The 19,581-nt window shown below is 47.6% G+C and overlaps 3 protein-coding genes across 3 annotated transcripts in view; 1 reads left to right on the top strand and 2 right to left on the bottom strand.

Annotated features, from left to right (window-relative positions):
• The window catches only part of LOC130392359 (collagen alpha-1(XXVII) chain B-like), a 59,855-nt gene extending 58,927 nt beyond the window's left edge, over positions 1 to 928 (bottom strand). The window contains exon 1 of the mRNA XM_056602847.1: positions 422 to 928. Within this exon, the coding sequence (XP_056458822.1) occupies positions 422 to 474 (53 nt within the window). The 5' untranslated portion in view covers positions 475 to 928. The remainder of the gene's footprint in view (positions 1 to 421) is intronic.
• The window catches only part of si:ch73-29c22.1 (kelch-like protein diablo), a 242,530-nt gene that overhangs the window by 204,895 nt on the left and 18,054 nt on the right, over positions 1 to 19,581 (top strand). The window lies entirely within an intron of this gene.
• Positions 5,333 to 19,289, bottom strand: LOC130392358 (uncharacterized). Its single transcript, XM_056602846.1, has 13 exons — positions 19,252 to 19,289; positions 18,499 to 18,784; positions 16,863 to 16,988; positions 15,814 to 15,927; positions 14,311 to 14,505; positions 13,592 to 13,769; positions 13,038 to 13,221; positions 11,409 to 11,506; positions 10,850 to 11,239; positions 10,473 to 10,649; positions 9,380 to 9,726; positions 8,739 to 8,962; positions 5,333 to 8,407 (listed from the first exon to the last, which is right to left on the bottom strand). The coding sequence occupies exons 1-13, from the start codon at positions 19,287 to 19,289 to the stop codon at positions 7,561 to 7,563; spliced, it is 3,204 nt and encodes a 1,067-aa protein (XP_056458821.1). The 3' UTR covers positions 5,333 to 7,560.

The following is a 19,581-nucleotide window of genomic DNA, read 5'->3' as shown; positions in this document are numbered from 1 at the left end:
AGACGAGCAGCGAAACTATGTTGCACTCCACAGACTTTCTCCAGTGGAATAATGAGCCCATACATCAGAATTGTATAAGTAGGCAATGACTAAACAAAGCTATGGAAGAACATTCGAATTGTCAAGATTATATATTTGATCTTGGTTATTTTTATGTCCTGCGTAAAATGGAAAACATTACCTTTTTTAAAAAAACACAATGATACTGAAATATTGCCACATGCAAAGCCTATTTATTTAGTTAAATGCTTTAGGCCTATACGTCCATCCACTATATAGCATCTTGCAAATTAGTACACAACTGTCATACTACAGAATTTATCATGCATCGGTTGTAATCAGTAAGTAATGCCAACAACTCACAACTGAATTACAAAAGTGCAAAGCTATAAGTTTGCCAAATGAAGCCTGAACAACTCACCCCCCTACTCCAGCTGTTTTGAGTTTGGAGTACGGGGCATTGTCCGTCTCCATAGCGGTTACTTCATTCTTCCTTGCGAGTTTGTACTATAGTCCAGACGTGGCAGATAAAAGCAATTATTTTCCATCCCAAGTGTTCCTCCGGATACCGCAATAGGTTTGCAATGACACGTAGTACATTCAAATGAAACAACTCATTCTAAACTCATCGCTTCTTTCATCGTTTCTTCTGTCAGCTGTGCATGAGTGTCATCGGAGTGTATCGCACGCTGGAGAACTCCACCGCGTAAAGCGCGTTTCTTTTACGCGCGTTTGGTTTCCGCGCGTCTTGGAGATACGCTCTGTGTTAGCAGCAGTCCGCTGTGTTATGAGCAGTCCGGTGTTAAGCGAAGTCCGATGCGTTGGGAGCAGTCCGGTCGCTTACACTTGAGCGCCGAGTATGCGGACTAGTGAAATTGAAAGTTATTGGAGAGTGAGGGATCCTTGAGTCTGTGGAAGGGGGGGAACACCTCCCTCTGTCGCCCTCAGCTCACATCGAGGAATAAAAAATCTTGAACGGAGGGGGGGGGGGGGGGGGGGGCTTTCATTTAAACTGTTTTCTCAAACCATCATTATGTGGGTCTGCTAATAGACGACGGAGACAAAGGCATTCCACACGACTTGTATTGAGGATTTGCTTGGGATTAGCCCTTTCCCACTCAAATGAGGAGAATTACAAATTGGGTTCCTTCACTTTAATGTAAATATGGGGTGTAAGTGTTTTTTACCACAAATAATCAAATTAATTGTTTACCCTACAGGGTAAACATTTCACGAATTTGCGAATTCCCCTGACTCATTCCCTGGCCTGGGAGCACAAGGTCTTGGAAGACTAGGTCTATTTGAGGACTCTCCACTTCCGCTCCTGGCTAACTCTGAGCGGGCTTGGAGGGCTGCATGGTGTTACTGTGCACACTGTCGTGTGCTGTGAAATTCCTCCGTCAAAGAAAGTCTTCATTGGCCCGCCTTCAGCAAACACGCTACGACAGTGTCCAGGGGAGACCCAACAGAGGCCTGATTCAGGCCCTGCAACAAGATCCCTCCGGCTCACACAGAGAGCCTCACAGTTCCCCGTCCCCTGGCCACAGCGCCTTGAAAGAGCTCTTCCCATGTACCTGCCGGAGCTCTGTCGGATGTTAGCTTTTGTTACCGTGCGTTCTTACTCGACACAAGGGAAGCAATGTGTGCACAGGCCCGGGAAGCGTGCACATGATCCGTGTGTCGGACCTGATAGCTGAGAGCCGGCATCGGCACCGTCTGCAACATGATGTTTGGGCCGTGGTGATTACTCCCATTTGAAGACGGGATTCCGAGCCAGAAGTGAGAAGTAGTGCGACTCTGTAACATTCCTGAGCAGCAGCACTTCCACGCAGCTCAACTTTAGCGGCTAAACTAACAGTAGCCAACCAACACTGCCTGCTAAACTTTAGCTGCTAAACTAATACTAACTAAGACTGCCAAAACATCCCGCTTAACTTTAGCTGCTAAACTGTACACTAACACTGTCAACTAAAATTTAGTTGTGAAACTAATACTTACTGAGACTGCTAACACTGCCTACTATACTTTAGTTGCTAAACTAATACTAACTAAGACTGCTAACACTGCCTACTATACTTTAGTTGCTAAACTTATGCTAACTAAGACTGCTAACACTGCCAACTATACTTTAGTTGCTAAAGTAATACTAACTAAGGCTGCTGACACTTCCAGCTGATCTTTAACTGCTAAACCTTACATTAGTTAACTAACACTGTCTGCTAAAATGTAGTTGCTAAACTAATACTTACTAAGACTGGTAACACTGCCTACTAAACTTTAGCTGCTAAACAAATACTGCTAACACTTAATACTAAACTTAAGCTGCTTAACTGGCACTGCTAACTCAACTTTAGCTCCTAAACTAACTAAATAACACTGCTAACACTTAATTAATTAACACTGGCTACTAAACAGTGTTGCTTAACTAATACTAACTAAGGCTGCTAACACTTCCATCTCAAATTTTGCTGCTCATCGTTAATACACTTACACTGCTAAGACTTCCAGCTCAACTTAATCTGCTAAACTAACACTGACTAACTCACACTGCTTACACTTTCAGCTATACTTATGCTGCTAAATTGACACTAACTAATTTACACTGCTTACACTTTCAGCTCAATTTAAGCTGCTAAATTTGCATTAACTAACTCACTAACTCTGCTGACAATTTCAGCTCAACTTAAGATGCTAAATTTGCACTTATTAACTCACAATGCTAACCCTTGAGTGTCGCGCGTGGAAGTCTTGCTTCCACCTAGCTAGTTTGTGACCTAGTCACCCACTCATGGAGACGGGAGGCAGCAGCGGTGGAAAGCTCTAACAAATCGTCCACTGAGATTATCTCATTAGAAGGATGAATATCTGGTGGCCAGATAAAGTTTTATTCGGGATTTAGGTCACTCATCGCGTCTGTAACCATTGGCAGGTGTGGATACTGCAACCTTGCAACTGTTTCTGTTCCAGATTGACGGTGCCGATACGTAATCGTGCCCAGCTGGCTTACATACGGCAACATCGCAGTGGATATTAGAACTTCATTGTCTAAAGGAAATTGGAGGATTTTCCTGGAGACACGATGGCAACGTAGCCAGGAGCCATTCTATACCATCTCCACAATGCTCCGCCGACAGAGCGGTTGTATAATTCATGAGCACCAGCCAGAGCTCACACTGGAATAATCATCCAACAGAATTCAAGATGCCGCGGGAGAAATCAGTCTGAGAATTTCTCTGACACGAACAACAACAAAACACCAAAAATATATTTTGGAGTTTATGTCGGCAACCTACATTATCCTTTGATGTTTAAGACACGTGGTCCCTGGTGATCTCTCTCCGCTAAGAAGACGGGGCTGAGGCGGCCTGGGTTCTGCTGATGGAAACCCTGGTATGATAAACACTGAGGGATTTCTGTTTTACTCCCCTGTCTTGGTTGAATTGGGGCCAGATGAACGCGGCAGCCTCTTCCTGCGCACAGCTGGATCCAATAAGGCCGCCTGTCCCGTGGTTCTGGCTGCGCTGTACATACATTTAAACAGGACGGAGCAAAGACCCATTCATCCGAGTTAGGCGGCTTCAAATTGGATTTGAGGATATTTTTCAGTAGTTCCTGCAGAATAATTTTATGGACGGATGGAAGAATGGAAAGAGATAGTGATGGATACAGTTGCTAAATGTTTTATTTGTTTAACAGAAACAGATTGCAGCAGAAAGTACCATCTCTAGCGTCCATTTACTACTGTTATGGGGACATTTCGTTTTTGGATGAGCATTTGCATGCATGTTCCATACTGAAACACTCCTCTATCTATCTGACCAAATGTCAAACAGCAGATTGAGTCATTGTTCCAAAGGCCACATACTTTTCCATGCATCATCATGCATCATGCTGTAATGCGCTAAGAGCCAAGGCTAAGAGGAAAACACATCCGTATTGTCCTTTTGGTTCAGAGTTAGTATGAAAGGTAGACCCCCCTCGCATGATGCTTTAAGAGATACTGATGTCTCACGTAAGATTGACTTCACTTATCTTTAGCTCAAATAATTTGTGGTCTCAGCTGCGTTTTTCTGTCTGTGCCAAAGTCTGAGCAATGAGCTGTGTGCAAATCATAACCTTTGGCTTCGGTCTTCAGTGTAGACAGCCCACGTCATCGACCGAGCCGTATACGATCTATAAATCTCTTCCAACAGCAGCTCTGATGACGGGAGCGTCTCTGTGTTGACGAGAGATCTCACAGGAGTGCTATCATCTCAGAAAATCGTCCCTTCTCATCCGTAGCCAGAAGTATTCTCTGCTACCTCCACCGAATGTGGAGATGAAGAGGGTGTTGAAGGCGTCACTAAATTACATGTTATGTGTTCTTTGTTTTCATTTTAGATTTGTTCTTGGACAGGCCAACGAAGGGCTTTGACAAACTTGCTTTCATCTTACAAGTATGTCTGAAAGAGCCTCTAGTGGTGAACATGGACACAACCATTTGCAGACACCAATTTGTTCATGTTTTTTTATGAAACTTTCTACTGAAAACAATTTCCTTACAACGATGAGGCTTTTCCAGGACCATCTGTTTTGGACGGTCCAAACAAACCGAGTCAGAGTTTAACTGGAGGGTCAGAGTGGGAGCCTGCCAAACGGAGGCTTTGCTGTTGGCCATCCACGCCGGTTCACCGCCCTCTGGCTCCCCTAAACACAAACACACCGGCTCCAGATCTTCTGCCTGTAAATGTGGAGGGAGAGCAGCTCTACTGTACACACACACAAACACACACACCCCTTCAACCTCTTAATGCGGTACACTGAGGCGAATTGTGCAGGCAATGTTCAGCTGTCTCTCTCCCACATTATTTATGTTCATCCTTGTGGTGATGAAAATGGTACCGTTGCCTCCATCTGACTTGACGCACAACTCAGACCTTAGATTGATTATAATCATATCCAAACTCTTGGGCAGACTAGCTCATATCAGCAGGGCTTTTCACTTTATTTACTTTATTTGATATTTGTATTTCAATCATGTAGCTTGAGGCTGGGAACTGTAAAAAAGGTTGGTAAAGGTTTATATCAACACCATGTAGACTGGTAAATGTAGTAATCATTCTATCACTGATTGTGGTAACACAATGGTGATTGCGGATGACAGCCCTGGCATTGGCAGTATTATAAATGTTACCACCTGGGGGTCACTGTTTCGAATCTTTGGGAAAATGACGCTTTATCACCAAAGGTGTCGCCAAAGAGAACAAAACGAGAATCATTGAGATAGATATATCTACTACAATATTTATTAATACATTTATAAAAAAAATCATAAAATACGATTCTGATTCCATTACTGAAGAATAGTAAATAAAACATACACAATACCCACTTCACTTAAACATTTGTCTGTGTTTATTCTAAAAGCGAGAAGGAACAGGTAACATTGTGGCAATAGCATCTGGATTTTTTTCAGGGAAGTGTTAATTTCAGGGTATTCTAAGGTCACGTTGTCCCAGAGACAAAAGATGCACTGAGCTGCAGGAGGCAGTGAAATACAGCAGGCTATCGATACACACCATGTCCAGGTGTAAACGGACGACTCTCAGTATCAATGGGAGTTAATGAAGTTCTCGAATGATCAGAAGAGGGCTGAATCAGCCACACCACAACTGCACTGTATCACATGCATGCATCTGTTGGTAGGAAAGGGCCCTTATGCCCTAGTGGCCATATTGGTTGGTTGGTTGGGGAAACTTTCCAGAATTTTTGGGGAAACCATGACAACCCAATCAAACCATCTAAATGTTACTTACATTTACATTCACATTTAGGGAATTCAGCAGATGTTGTTATCCAATGCGACTTACAATAAGTACTTTTGTCAGAAAAAGGAGGAACAACAATATACCGCTGTTGGTATAGTCAGAATGTTGATAGAACCAAGTGGCAAGCACTAACAATTGTTAGGTTAACCCATTCCCTGTATACAACAAAGATAGCTAGGATAAGAGGGTAAGGGTTAGCATATAACTTTCTACTTATGAACGTTCTAGGTGAATTAGGTCTATGGTACACTGCAGAGTTTAATATTTTAGCCGCTGAAACTGCGACTGGGTTTTGTAATCCTCAGGTGCTCCAGACTAATTTGTCTGTCATCCGGGGCAAAGCTGTTCCAGAGGACTGTTATCACTGGGGGAGTTAATCCATGAGACTGGAGATGAAACGTGGAGGGATAGGTTTCAGCCCTATTGGCAGCCTTCTGAGCATTCGGTGGGGATCTTTCCTGCCATGACAAGCTTTGATCACCCGTAAGGTTATTATCAAATTGTCGTCGTTGAAAGAACAACGACCCGAGGGCGTCGTGTAGTTGTGTGTGTGTGTGTAGTTGCCCTAGTTTCTCCACACCTCTGACTGGAATGGCGGTGTGTTGACTACAGATCACCAGACAGGGGACTGATCTCAGATCGGAGGTCTTATTACTACAGTGAACTTGTGAAAATCAAATTATTGAAATCAATCAATTCCTTGTAATCAAGAAGCAGGAGGAATAAGAGGAAGAAGAAGCTGCGTTCAACCAGAATCACATCTAAATAGGAGTGCTCTCTTCAAGGCTATCCAGACTGCAAATGAGTCTAATTCAAACATTGTCTGAATGAGGCCTGGCTCTACCCTACAGGACGCTGTACGTCCTGGGCTGGGCATGCAGAGGAAGCAGCAGGAGATCTGTGTTTTCCTGTGGGCTCCACTTGAGCCGATGCTGGGAGCCTCAGCACAGACTGGCGGGTTGTAACTGGCAGCATTCTAGTCAAGGAGGACCAAGACCAGCGCCAGCTGAATTCTTTCCTGGCACTTTCTGAACAACAAATCGTACTAATGTTTTTCCGGTCTGAGACGTGGTAATTGGTGAAAAAGAACATTCTCCGGGTTGTTAGAGGCGGCCACTGTCATGAACTGGGTCGTTTCACGGCCCTGCCAAGGGGGGGAACTGAGGACCTGGGTATAGGTTGTGGGACACATCCCCTAAGACATCCTGTCATACTTGATGAATGATCTGGTTTCTCTGGTTTGAGGGGCTTATCTGGGATTAGTATCCGGGGATCAGGGGCGCTATGAGAACCCGTGGCCTAGAAGCAGGAGATTCAGGTATTTATTTTACATCGGATCACTGCAGCATATTTGATTTTGGGGATTAATGTGAAGATATGAATACTCTTTGAACAATGTGTATTGCAGTACATTCATTTACATTTAAAGGTACTGCAGGCATTATTTAAGAACCATCATTTGACTTTAATTAGTTATAAAGGCAGCGGTTGAATGCCCTGTGAAATATCTTCTCTGGTTAACTGCACCTGCATCTGTATGGAACCGATTCGGAGGACAGCTCTTCCTTGATTGGTTCAGGAAAAACATTTTGCCTGTCAATCAAAGGGGAGTGAATGCATCCCTTCCCAATGACAGAGAAACACAGGGCGGGAGGGAGCAGAGAGGGTGGCAAATATTATCTACTGTCACTCAAAAACCTTTCCTGCAGCACCTTTAACTACATGTTACTCGTCATCGTTGAGTCGTTTGGTGTCAGGTATTCTTCACCTCCTCCTGTATGCGTCTCATGAGTCCCGGGGTGATGTCATTCTCCTGAAGGCTCAGATGGCTCAGTGGACACTGAGTCCTGCAGAGCAACGCCCCCATGAGGTCGTTCCCTCCCACGTCACTGATGCCATTCCTGTCCAGGTCCACCTGCCGGAGGCTGACGCTGACCCGCAGCACGTCGGCCAGCATCCGCACCCCCGGGTCCCCCAGGCTGCTCTCGTCCAGGACGATGTGAGTGAGCGAGCTGTTCTCCTTGAGGCTGTCAAACAGCTCCTTCCACGCGGCGAGGTCAGCCCCGCTGGTCTGCGCCAGGCCCAGGTACTGCAGGGAGGAGTAGTGTCTCATGTACGCCGCCAGCAGCCGCAGCCCGTCGCTGGCGAGGCCGTTCCCACCGATGTCAAGCTCCAGCAGGGTGAAGATGCTGAGAGAGCCCCACGTAGCGCTCAGGCTGACGAGGAGGTCCGGGTTCACCTGCTGCTCGGACTGAAGGGGCACGGTGTGTTGGAGGTGCTGCTCTGACTGGAGGGGATTCTCTGACTGAAGGGCCATGGCTTGTTGGAGGTGCTGCTCTGCCTGAAGGGGCACGGTGTGTTGGAGGAGCTGCTCTGACTGGAAGAGCTGCTCTGATTGAGGGAGCATGGCTTGTTGGAGGTGTTGCTCTGACTGTAGGGGCATGGTGTATTGGAGGTCCTGGTCTGACTGGAGGAGCTGGTCTGACTGGAGGAGCATGCTGTCTTGGAGGACTGCTTCGCTGGCCGTCTGCTCCTGCAGCTCCACTATCCCGTTCACCAGGATTTGGACGCCGTAGTCGCGCAGTTTGTTTCCGAATATGCTGTGGACAGAAGAGCGCAGTGCAGTGCAGATGATGGCCGCTTGATTTCCATCAGAGGTCCTTCAGCTTTAATTATCAAACACATTTGAAACTGTCCACCAAGGTCAGGTGACAAACAAACAAACATCAAAGGGGATCGCTTTCGCAAAAACAAGCCGAATAAGAAGACGTTTAGTTTGTATTAACTATTTGACCTGCTTGAAAATGTTTATGTGTGTGTGTGTTTTTGTGCGTTTATGCGTGCATACATGATTCTGCGGGTATATCTACATGCAATAAATATGTGGTCCAGTACTGACACCCCCACCTCTCTCAGGCCACCAGAACTCACTGTATCCCTTGGACCTGGGGCTTGGCTCTGACCAGGTCCAGTAGGACGTGGGCTCCGAACGGGCCGATGCGGTTGAGGTTGAGGTTGAGCAGGGTGACCTCGGAGGGGCTCCTCTTCAGGACCTCCACCAGGTTCCACAGCAGGTCGTCCGTCAGGCCCGTGTTCCTCAGCACCAGCTGCTCCACCTCGTCCGACGCGTTCAGCACCGCCATCATGGCGTCAAGCTGCAGGCGGAACGCCGACACGGGCGGGTTAATCAAGGCCCCCGCCGCCAGGTATACGCGGCAGCGCCGGACGATGGGAAAATTGGGCCTTTCTTTTAAGGTGGAATTAAACACAGGTTGGGGATTTTGTGATTTTGTGGCTTTTTTGTGTTATTTTGTTCTTATTTTGTTTTTGTTAAGGGCTTTGTTAATGTAATATTATGGTATATTCAAACCTCCATAGTATTTTATGAAAATCAAAATCCTTTCTTTATGCAAGTTGTTTGCATAACTTACAAGACTTAAATACTTCCTTAACATGAATGATTACTTTAGTTTAACATTTGTTCGATCTGTTTACTTTTTTATTTGTCTCAAAATCGATTGCGATTTATTTTTTTATGAATTTCACGTCGTAAATGTTTGTTTTCGTCCTGCCTGTGTCTGCAGATCTTCTTCTCCCAGGTTCTCTGGCTCTGCTGGGGGAACCTCCACCTCTGGTTCTGGTGGGGGTTCCTCCACCTCCGGTTCTGGTGGGGGTTCCTCCACCTCTGGTTCTGCTGGGGGTTCCTCCACCTCTGGTTCTGCTGGGGGTTCCTCCACCTCCGGTTCTGGTGGGGGTTCCTCCACCTCTGGTTCTGGTGGGGGTTCTTCCACCTCTGGTTCTGCTGGCTCTTCTTCAGGGGGAACCTCTTCCTCGCTCTCACACTCGCTGGGCTCCAGGTCTGAGCTGGTCCCTGGGGGGCCTGCTGCCAGGCGCTTCTTCAGACGACATCGCTCCAAGACTTATCACACAGAGAGTCAGGTGGTTAGTACGACTGAGGGTTTCATTATGGCAGAGGGACGCATTTGGTCCATGGTTTAGTTCATGTGTGGCATGCGTTGTACTTAATGGTGTTCATGTTGTAGATCATGGTTTAGTTCATGGAGTACTTCATAGTGTAGTTCATGGTGTAGATCATGGTGTAGTTCATGGTGTATTTAATGGATTAGTTCATGTTGCAGATCATGGTTTAGTTCATGGAGTAGTTCATAGTGTAGTTCATGTTGTAGATCATGTTGTAGTTCATAGTATATTTCATTGCGTACCTCATGGGGTATTTCATGGTGTTGATCATGATGTGATTCATGACGTCTTTTATGGAGTACTTCATGTAGTAGTAGTTCATTGAGTAGTTCATGGTGTCGTTCATTGTGTAATTCATAGTACTGTTCATGTAAAAAGTTTAGCACTAACTTTTAATAGTAACATTTCTGTCCAGGATACAATTATAAGGATGTGATATGTGTATTTGTGTGTGTGTGTGTGTGTGTGTGTGTGTGTGTGTGTGTGTGTGTGTGCGCCTGTGTTTCCATGTGTGTAAATGTGTGTGTGTTTATGTCAGTAAAAGCCCAACAGGATACAATTTATGCTGAATGAAGCACGTTTGGATAATATATACTACATTACATAATTCCCCCTAAAGTGCTGGAGTGTATTATGTAAGGGCTGGACGGTCACCGGGTTCGTCCTCTGACACATTATACATACTGTTTGCCTTGAACCAGTTGTGTTGGTTTGGGCGCCGCTCCAGCGCTGCACTCATGTCCAAACACTCTTCATAGTAGTCCTTGGTTCCATCCCCATCTCTGCTTTTCTCATTTGTTCCGGGCTCCGTCTTTCTTCCCGCTTTGTGCCTCGTCAGGGCTTCCTTGTCCTGCGGACCCCCTTTGGAGGGCGACCAAAAACGAGGAGGAGAAAGGAAACTTCTGTCCGTTAAAAAACAAAATCGAAAGGAAAAACAGCTCCAGCAGGCCGACCTCGTCCGCTGCCAGGCCCTCCGCTTCCTGCTCTGTTGTGGTCGCAGATCTGGGACCACAACAGAGCAGGAAGCAGAGGGCACTTGAAGTCAGATGAACTGCACTCACCGGAGTCCACCACCCCTCTCCCAGAGTCCACCACCCCCCTCCTGGCCCGCGGGGTCCTGCCCTGACCGGGGGACTCCTGGTCTGTTTGGACCTGTTTGTGAGTCGCGGTTCTGCCGTCGTAGCCCCCCAGCACCTGAGTCTCCTTGGGGTCCGCCTTACTGCCCCCCGTCCCACCCTTGCCCTCCCTCGGACCGGGGCGGCCCTTGCGTCTCTTGGGCTTGGAGGGACGTTTGGCGGCTGCGGGCGCGGGGTCCTCCTCGCTGTCGCTGGACGGACAGCTGGCCTCCCGGCTGTGCTCCCGTGTCCTCTGCCTCAACGTCTTCTTCTTCTTCTTCTCCGGCTTTGCGGCGGGGAGGAGCAGGGGGGCTGAGTGATGCTCCTCATCGGGGGCTAGTCCAAGGAAATTAGACGAGGGTTTAAGAAAAGTGCTCCGTGCGGTGTTCTGTCGTGGAAACAGTCCATTGGAAACAAAGACTCGGGCCTGCTCTCAATAAATGTTTTGATGAATAAGCAGGAGGAAGTCATGGAAAATTGAGACACTCATTTGCTGCCTTTCTACCTTTGCCAGCGTTCCGGTCTAGCGGGGGAATTAAATTCTCCTTTGTGCCATTGTTCAGCTGCTGGCAGGAGCCGTATTTGTTTCGGAGACTTGTACATCTGAAAGAGATGAGAAAAGCTGTGCTCTTATTTTGACTCCTTTATTTTTCTCACAACACGATTCCACAGCCAGGGTACAGTGAATTAATCAGGCATCTTATATTGCCCGCATATAGCCCTAATGCGTTCTTTAGAAGAGAAAACACGCGGTGGAGCTAAGGTGGAACCAAACGTGATGGGAAAAGGTATTGTGCTTTCTACTTTCCGTTTCATAACCTCCTTTATTAATCCCATACTGGAGACGTTTGCGGTGTTACCGCAACAAAAGGGGACATCGCAATAGCAGGAAGTGATGGTACGAAAGCAATATATAATGTCAAAGAGTGGATATAATATTACAAAGTAAGATACGATAAATAAGTAAACAGACTCAACGGTTGGGTTCACGTTATTGCAGATGGCGGATATTGATCTTTAATATCGTGGTTTGCTCTCGTGGGGTTGGGAAGTTGACCACGCGTCATCCGCCAGCCACAAACCGTCACCGAGTCACTGGGTGGCAGTGACTGGGTCGAGGAGCCCCCAGTCCAAGACCAGCACATCCTGGGACTGGTTTTCTACTCCCAGGCCAGAAGAATTTTTAACCTAATTTACATTTAGGGCTTTTAGCAGACGGTTTTATCCAAAGCGACATACAGCTGTGTATACACACGTTTACCGCAGAGTCAACCATGCAAGGCGACAGCTATGAGGGTGAGGTGTCTCACTCAGAGACCCCTCCTCACAACAACAACCCCCGCTGCCCGAAAGACTCATCCACGCATTCATCTCCCCCCGCCCTCGATTACTGCAACTCTCTCCTCTCCGGCATCAGCACAACCTCCATCAACAGACTCCAGCTGGTCCACATCGTAGCAGCCCTCCGGGAGAGGCTCCTCACTCACACCAAATCTTGGCACCACATCACCCCCAGTCCTCAAAAACCTCCACTGACTCCCCATCTCCCACCGGAACCATTCCAAACTCCTGGTCCTCACCTATGAAGCTCTCCACCATCTGGCCCCCCCCATATCTCACTGACCTCCTCCCCCCCCCCCCCCGCTCCCTCAGATCCTCCTCAGCCGGTCTCCTCTCCACCCACACAGCAAAACTCTGCAGTCTTGGTCACAGAGCGTTTTCCAGGGCAGCTCGCAGGCTCTGGAACTCCCGCCACATCTTCCAGTCCCACCTCAAGACCCATCTCTTCTCCTCTGCCTACTCCTAGACCCCCCCCCCCTCTCCCCATCAACTTTGCATTTATTTTGTGTATTTATTTATTTGTTGTATTGTCCTCTGCGAAGCGCTTTGAGTGCGACAAAAGCGCTATATAAATCCAATTTATTATTATTATTACCTCGACACTCTAGCTAGGAGAAGACGGCGATCGAACTAGCAGCCAACCCGCTCTACCTCCTGAGGTTATCCCCACCCAGACCCACTCTCAACTCCACCCTCACCGCCCCCACCTCCCCGGATGTGTGGGTGTTTCTTCGGGCGGTGTGCAGACCCCCTTAGTTCCTATGCACACGGAAGGTAAGTGTGAGGCAGACACCTGTGGCAGGGCATTCCCCCGGAGAGCCAGGCCAGTCTGAAGCAGCTCCGCTGGCCCTGCTGGAAGCCCGGGGAGTAGCGGTACTCGCAGCAGGAGCTGATGCGGGCGGCCATCAGGCCGTTGACGTACATGGTGGCGCTGAAGGGGTAGCCCCGGTGTCTCTGGGACAGGAACTGGAACTGCTCTGCGGGAGGAGAACCCAACGAAACACAACTTAGCTCTTGAGGTTGAGAGCATGAATTCAAGCAAAGGAAACCTAGGAGGGCGCGTAATGGTGACAGTCCATTCATGGTCATGGTCGTATTCGTTAAAAGGTGCAGCAGGTCCGTGGTCTGTCGTATTCGTTAGAAGGTACAGCATTGCTCTACGATGTCATAATTGATCCGTGGTCTTTGTAGTCGTTAGAAGGTACAGCACTGTTCAAACACTGCCGCAAAAAAAACAAAACCCTTTGAACACAATGATTGCACTCCAAAGTATTAACCTTGGCGTGGATGAAAGCACGGGCCGGCGGACGCAATGTTGAATTTCACAGGTCAATCCGAGGCCCTTACCTCCGGGTGTTACCAGGCCTTTGAACACGCAGAGGTTCTCCCCCCCGTTCACCTGCTGGAGGACCCGCAGCTCGTCCTGTAAGGTGCCTGAGCCGGAGTGGGCGTTGCGCAGCCCCAGGTAGGTCATCGTCACAGTGACGTTGGACTTCTTAGCCTCAGCCAGGGCCTTCAGGCCGCTCTGTCATCAGAGGGGAGGAGACGGAGGGTGAGGTCATGCTGTGTCTGATTCAGCGTCGCTGAATGCTGGATTCCGATTGGTCGATAACGCTGGGCCAAAAAGCGTCAACCGACAACAATTTGTTAACGTAAATATCAAACACGATTTGTAATTAATTACATTTACATTTAGGGCATTTGGCAGACGCTTTTATCCAAAAGTAAAAGCGTCAATAGGATAAAAATGTAAATAAGTACATTTGTCAGGAGTAAGAAAAACAAGAATACATCGCTGTCGGTACAGTAAGGATGTTCATATAACCAAGTGCCAAGCACTAACAATCATTAGGTTAACCCATGCTCCGTATGCAACACAGATACCTAGGGTAAGATGCTACACAACGCTAAGTACTGTTGCGCTACAAGTGCCAGAACGTACAACGTACAATAAGTGCGTAAGAGGGGGTTAGTGGGGGCTGGGGGGGAGGCTATGCATAATCTAGGTGTGCTCTGAACAAGTGAGTCTTGAGTCTTAGCTATTTTTTATTACATTTTTGAATTACCGTCTTTTTATCCCAGTTGACGGTTTTCTGGGAGCACATGGAGGACACACTGCCCCTTCGCTGGTCGCACAGGTAGGGACAGGAGTTGCTCAGGGACGCCCTGAGCGAGGCCAGGTTTGAGGGCCTTCTCGGTATCCTCGGCAGGTACAACTGGTCGGCAGCAGCTCCCTTTGAACGGACCGGGGGCTTGTTAAGCTGCAGGAAACACCCAGATAAACAGGGCCATTTATTAGTCTACACATGAAAGCATTCACCGGGGACGACGTAGTAAGGACCCGGGAACACTAGCACATTTTCATCATCGATCAAAGCAAAGTCCAACGAGTCTGGGAGTGTATTAAAGTAAATGAAAGACAGCAAAGTGAGTATTTTCCCCATTGGCTGTGGGTCCAAGGTGAGGACAGGTCTGGTTTGTGTCTCTTCACGGAAATACGGTTTGGTTATGTGGGGGTTCTAGGAATCAGTCTCAGATACTTTCAACATGGCTTTTCAGAAGAGGCAGATCACACCACAGACACTATGTTCAGACACACTTTGTGTGGACACACCGTGTTATGACGCACTGAGTTCAGGATACTATGTACATTTTACATATGGGCATTAAGCAGACGCTCTTATCCAATGCCAGAGATGGCCAGCTCAACAGGAGCAGGTAAAGTTAGTCGTCTTGCTCAGGGACACCTCGACACTCAACGAGGAGGAGCCGGGGATCGAACTAGCAACCCTTACAAGTCAGCCTGCTCTACCTCCTGAGCTGTCTTCAGGTGATTGTCTTCAGACTGTTCAGAGTTGGTACTGGAAGATAAGCTCTGTGGTCAGATGTGTGTTTGGATTTCATGTTCTTGCTTGATATTAGATCTACTCCTTGGAAAATGTTTCTTGCCAGGAGATGCTTCATTGACAGCTTTTTATCTTTTGGCCGGATCTGTGCTCAGATGTCCTCCCACACTGTCTCCATCCTGTTCATTGTCATCGACATTTACTGATATTGATGATTTGCTGATTTGTTGAAGTGTGTGCATGCATGTGTGTTGTGTGTGTGTGTGTGTGTGTGTATGTATGTGTGTTACCCAGCATAAGTGTTTCTGTGTGTGTGTATGTGTGTGTGTGTGTGTCTGTGTGTGTGTGTGTGTGTGTGTGTGTGTGTGTGTGTGTGTGTGTGTGTGTGTGTGTGTGTGTGTGTGTGTGTGTGTGTGTGTGTGTGTGTGTGTGTGTGTGTGCGTCTGTGTGTGTGTGTGTGTGCGCGCGTGTGTGTCTGTGTGTGTGTGTGTGTGAGTGCGTGTGCGCGCGTCTGTGTATGTGTGTGCGCGTGTGCTTCTGTGTGTGTGGTGTGTGTATGTGCGAGTGTGTGTCTGTGTGTGTGTGTGTGTGTGTGTGTGTGTGTGTGTGCATGACTGTGTGTGTGTGTGTGTGTGTGGTTCCACATGTGACGGTTGGTCAACTTCCACTGTATCCCAGTCCAGCAGGGTGTCATGTTGCCAGAATGACAGGCAGCTCGCTGACCTTGTAGACCTCCACAGCATCAGGTCTCTCCAGGAGCAGCAGCTGACCCTTGCCCCTCATCAGACCGGCTATGGACTGGATGAGCCTGGGCTCCCTGCCCAACTCACCTGGGGCCTGTTAACAAACCAAACACTGCGTCACACTACTTACTGTACATGAGTTCGACATTGCGAAAAAAGAGTGAAGTGAAGCCAACTCTGTTATGACGCCAGTACGCTAATGTCCATAAAGGAAGGATTGTACTTTATCAATCCCAGACGGGAATGTGTGTCACAGCAGAGGTCCAGAACAGTAATATGTGTGAATATGGAACGTGTGTATCCATATGCATGCGAGTGGGGAGACACAAAGCCTGCTATAAGGGCTGAAAGTAAGGAGCTTGTTGTGTGGAAACCAGGGGTGAGTCTCCCTTGTACAGCAGGTCATGGGGAGCACCTACGGATCGGACTTAAGACTCACCTGTTCAGAGTTCACCTGGACTCGGCACAGCCTCCCTCCCACCCATCTTACACACTTAGGTTGTAGGTTGTATGTGTGGAGAGGGCATTTAAGACGATTACGTCGAGTCCGACAGGCCCCAAAGTCGGGAGAGGAATAATTCCGACCTCGATAAATAAAACTATGATGATGATGATGATGATGATGATGATGATGATGATGATGTACATCCTGCCACTTAATGTATGCACCTATTGTAGGTTGTATGGCCTGGCACTAAAATTTTACTTAGCATTGTGTAGCATCTATCCTTTCTTTGTTGTATAAAGGGAATGGGCTAGCGATTGTTAATGCTTGCCACTTGGTTTTAACGTCCTGACTGTACCGACAGCAATATTTTGGTTTCTCTTTCGTCTGACAAATTAACTTATTGTGAGTCGCTTTGGATAGAAGCATCTGCTAAATGCCCTGAATGTGAATGTAAAAGTAATGCAAATTAATCTCCCTGACGCAGCAGGTCATGGAGGGCACCCACGAGTGGGCCTTGTACAGAAGGTCATGAAGAGCACCCACGGGTGGGCCTTGTACAGAAGGTCACGGAGGGCACCCACGTGAGAGCCTCCCTTGTGGAGGAGGTCCTGGAGCAGGGTTCTGCCGCCGGTGGTCCTCCTCAAAGTGCGTCGTCGTGGCGACTCGGCTCCAGAAGACGCCATCGCCTCAGTGTGACGGAGAACTTCCTGTGGAAGCAAAGCCGCTGATTAGGCCTCCGTGCATCTCGGCCCCGGCGGAGCGTTTGTAGTCGCTCAACAACACAGCGTGTTGATCGTGGTTCGGTTCTGTCATGCAATCAGTGGACAGGGAGGACGGCTTTGACTCTCTCCGACTGGTCTAGTGAAGAAATGGTGTTTGTTTGTTTGAGTGGAAAGTTGACCTAGGTCATGAGATAATGTTTTGATCATCTGGGCCTTTTCATCTGACAAGATGAGTCGAAATTATGTTTCTTAGAAATTTGTTGCTGAAAGTGTACATCTCAAACGTATCGTAAGACACTTCTTAGATCATATGGGCCTTTTCATCTGACAAAATGATTCAAAATGATTTTTCCTCATTATTGTAATTTGTAGCTGAAAGTGTCGACTTCAAGCGCTAAGTGCATTAGGGTTGCGAGTAATACGATGACTGCTCAAAGCATATGCAGATACAGGCTGCTGTAAATAACTTTTCCAACAGTTTGTCCAATTGTAATACATGCCTACCCCAGCAGGAGTAGAGTAACACAGAACTAGACGTTATTGTTGGCAAGCCCCCCATAAGTTATCATAAGTCCAGTGTTTCTCGTTGTCAGCATATTAGCTGCAGCGTGTGCAACTCAATCGCAGTGCGTTGTCATCTGTGGGGCTGAGTGCTTCTGAAACTTGAAGCAGACCGGCTGACAAGCAAGGAACGGTAACCCAAGCTCACCTGCGTGCATGAGTGAACCTCAGCCCAGCTGGTGACAGATAGGCCTTATCCCGACAACGGTGACCACAGTCTGCCTCCAATGCAGTCTACAATACCCACCACTCACCACCAACCAAGGCTGTGTGGTTTAGCACCCTGAGCTTTTCACACGCGACAGCTATGCTGCTCCTGCACCTTCTAGCGGCAACTCAGAGCACATGGTGGGAATATTAGCTGGGTTTATTTTTAGAATACCAACGGACGGCTTTACTCCGGTAAACATGTAGAAACCAGCGGATGTGCGGCAGGTCTGGTGGTTACGGGATGAGTCAGCAGAAGGAGTCTCCTGACTGCGCTGTATTTGGTCTTTTGAAGATGTATTGTGGTCAGCCGTTTCATGTCTCTGTTTCCTCCCTCCATCAAAAGGCCGGAACAATGTCTCATTATTATAGGCCTGAGCTGTTTTTCTTGGGGTTTTTCTATTCAGTAACTGTTCAGTAGGACACTTCACTGCTATTTTTAAGCTGATATTTTTACACGGGTCATGATGTTTAATCGCCACGTACACATGCAGATTGAAGAAGATGACAGCGAGGGTAACTGTAAACACCTCTCCCATCATTCATGAACAGAATCCCCCATTTCAGGCTCTTACCCTTCTTGCTCATTAGTGTGCATCGATCCCCCATTATTGATCCAATCCTCCACGGACCTCCTTACGTCTGTAACACCCTTAATTCTCCAATCCTAAGATCTGCCTTTCAGTCTAATGAGGACAAAACATACACAGCGGGATAAACATCTTACCTGTTTGTTCTGGACCAGGTGTGCCGCGGTGAGTGCAGCCTTTTCGCCCCGGGAGGACGTGATCCTCCTGCTGATCTCCGGTTCTCTGCTGCCGTTGCTGCGGCCAGCCGCTGACACCTGAGCGGCTGACAGTCCTGGCAGCCGGCCCAGGGGCCTCCTGACACGAGTCTCACATCCATCTTTAATCAGCGCTGCTCTCTGCTCTCCGGCGCTGGCCGTTTTCTGCAGACGTAGACGGCTGCTGCCGCGGCTGCTGGAGCCGTGAATAAAGACGCTCTTCTCTGAGCTGTTTATTAACAAACACCAGCCTGCAGTACACGTGCACACAAATGCATGCACATGCACGCACGCACACACACATACACAAACCTACATAAACACGCACACACTATCACGCATACACACGCATAAACATTCATACAAACATTACACGCTAAGACACACACGTACACACACACAAACACACAGATACACATACACACACTAACACACACACATACACAAACTAGCATACACACACATGCACATACACACACACGCACACACACACACACACACGCACACACACACACACACACACACATAAACATACACCCACATACACAAACACACACAAATACAAACACACTAACACGCACACACACACTGACTGTGTGGGTGTTTGTTGTGATTCTGGCAGGCTGGCGTGTATCTCCTGTCGTCTTCTCTACGGCACGTGTTGGTTTTTTGACTGTGGGAGTGACGGCCACCCACACTGTCATTATGGGATGTTTTCTCTGGAAGGGCCACATTGTCTCGTGGCTCGGAGGGGCTGCGTGAAGTCAGTTCTAGAAGGTCAGCATGCCTCTTTGTGTTCTCAGATGATACTGCTTCTACCTGCAAATACAATGGTTTGTTCTTGGCCTATCCTTCTTATTGAGTCCTTTAAAACCATTAAATTAAATACAATTTACCACAAACATAAAATGCTAATAAAATGGTAAACCAATTCAATTGATAATTAAGGCCACATGAAGGGATAATTATAGGCATATCAATGCAGGTTCATTCATTACCATAAAATAGGAACTTTATTCCAACTTG

Source organism: Gadus chalcogrammus, chromosome 11 (assembly GCF_026213295.1).
Source record: "Gadus chalcogrammus isolate NIFS_2021 chromosome 11, NIFS_Gcha_1.0, whole genome shotgun sequence".
Classification (NCBI taxonomy): Eukaryota; Metazoa; Chordata; class Actinopteri; order Gadiformes; family Gadidae; genus Gadus; species Gadus chalcogrammus.
Note: the sequence above shows the minus strand (reverse complement) of the source record. Positions and strands in the feature narration are given on the sequence as shown.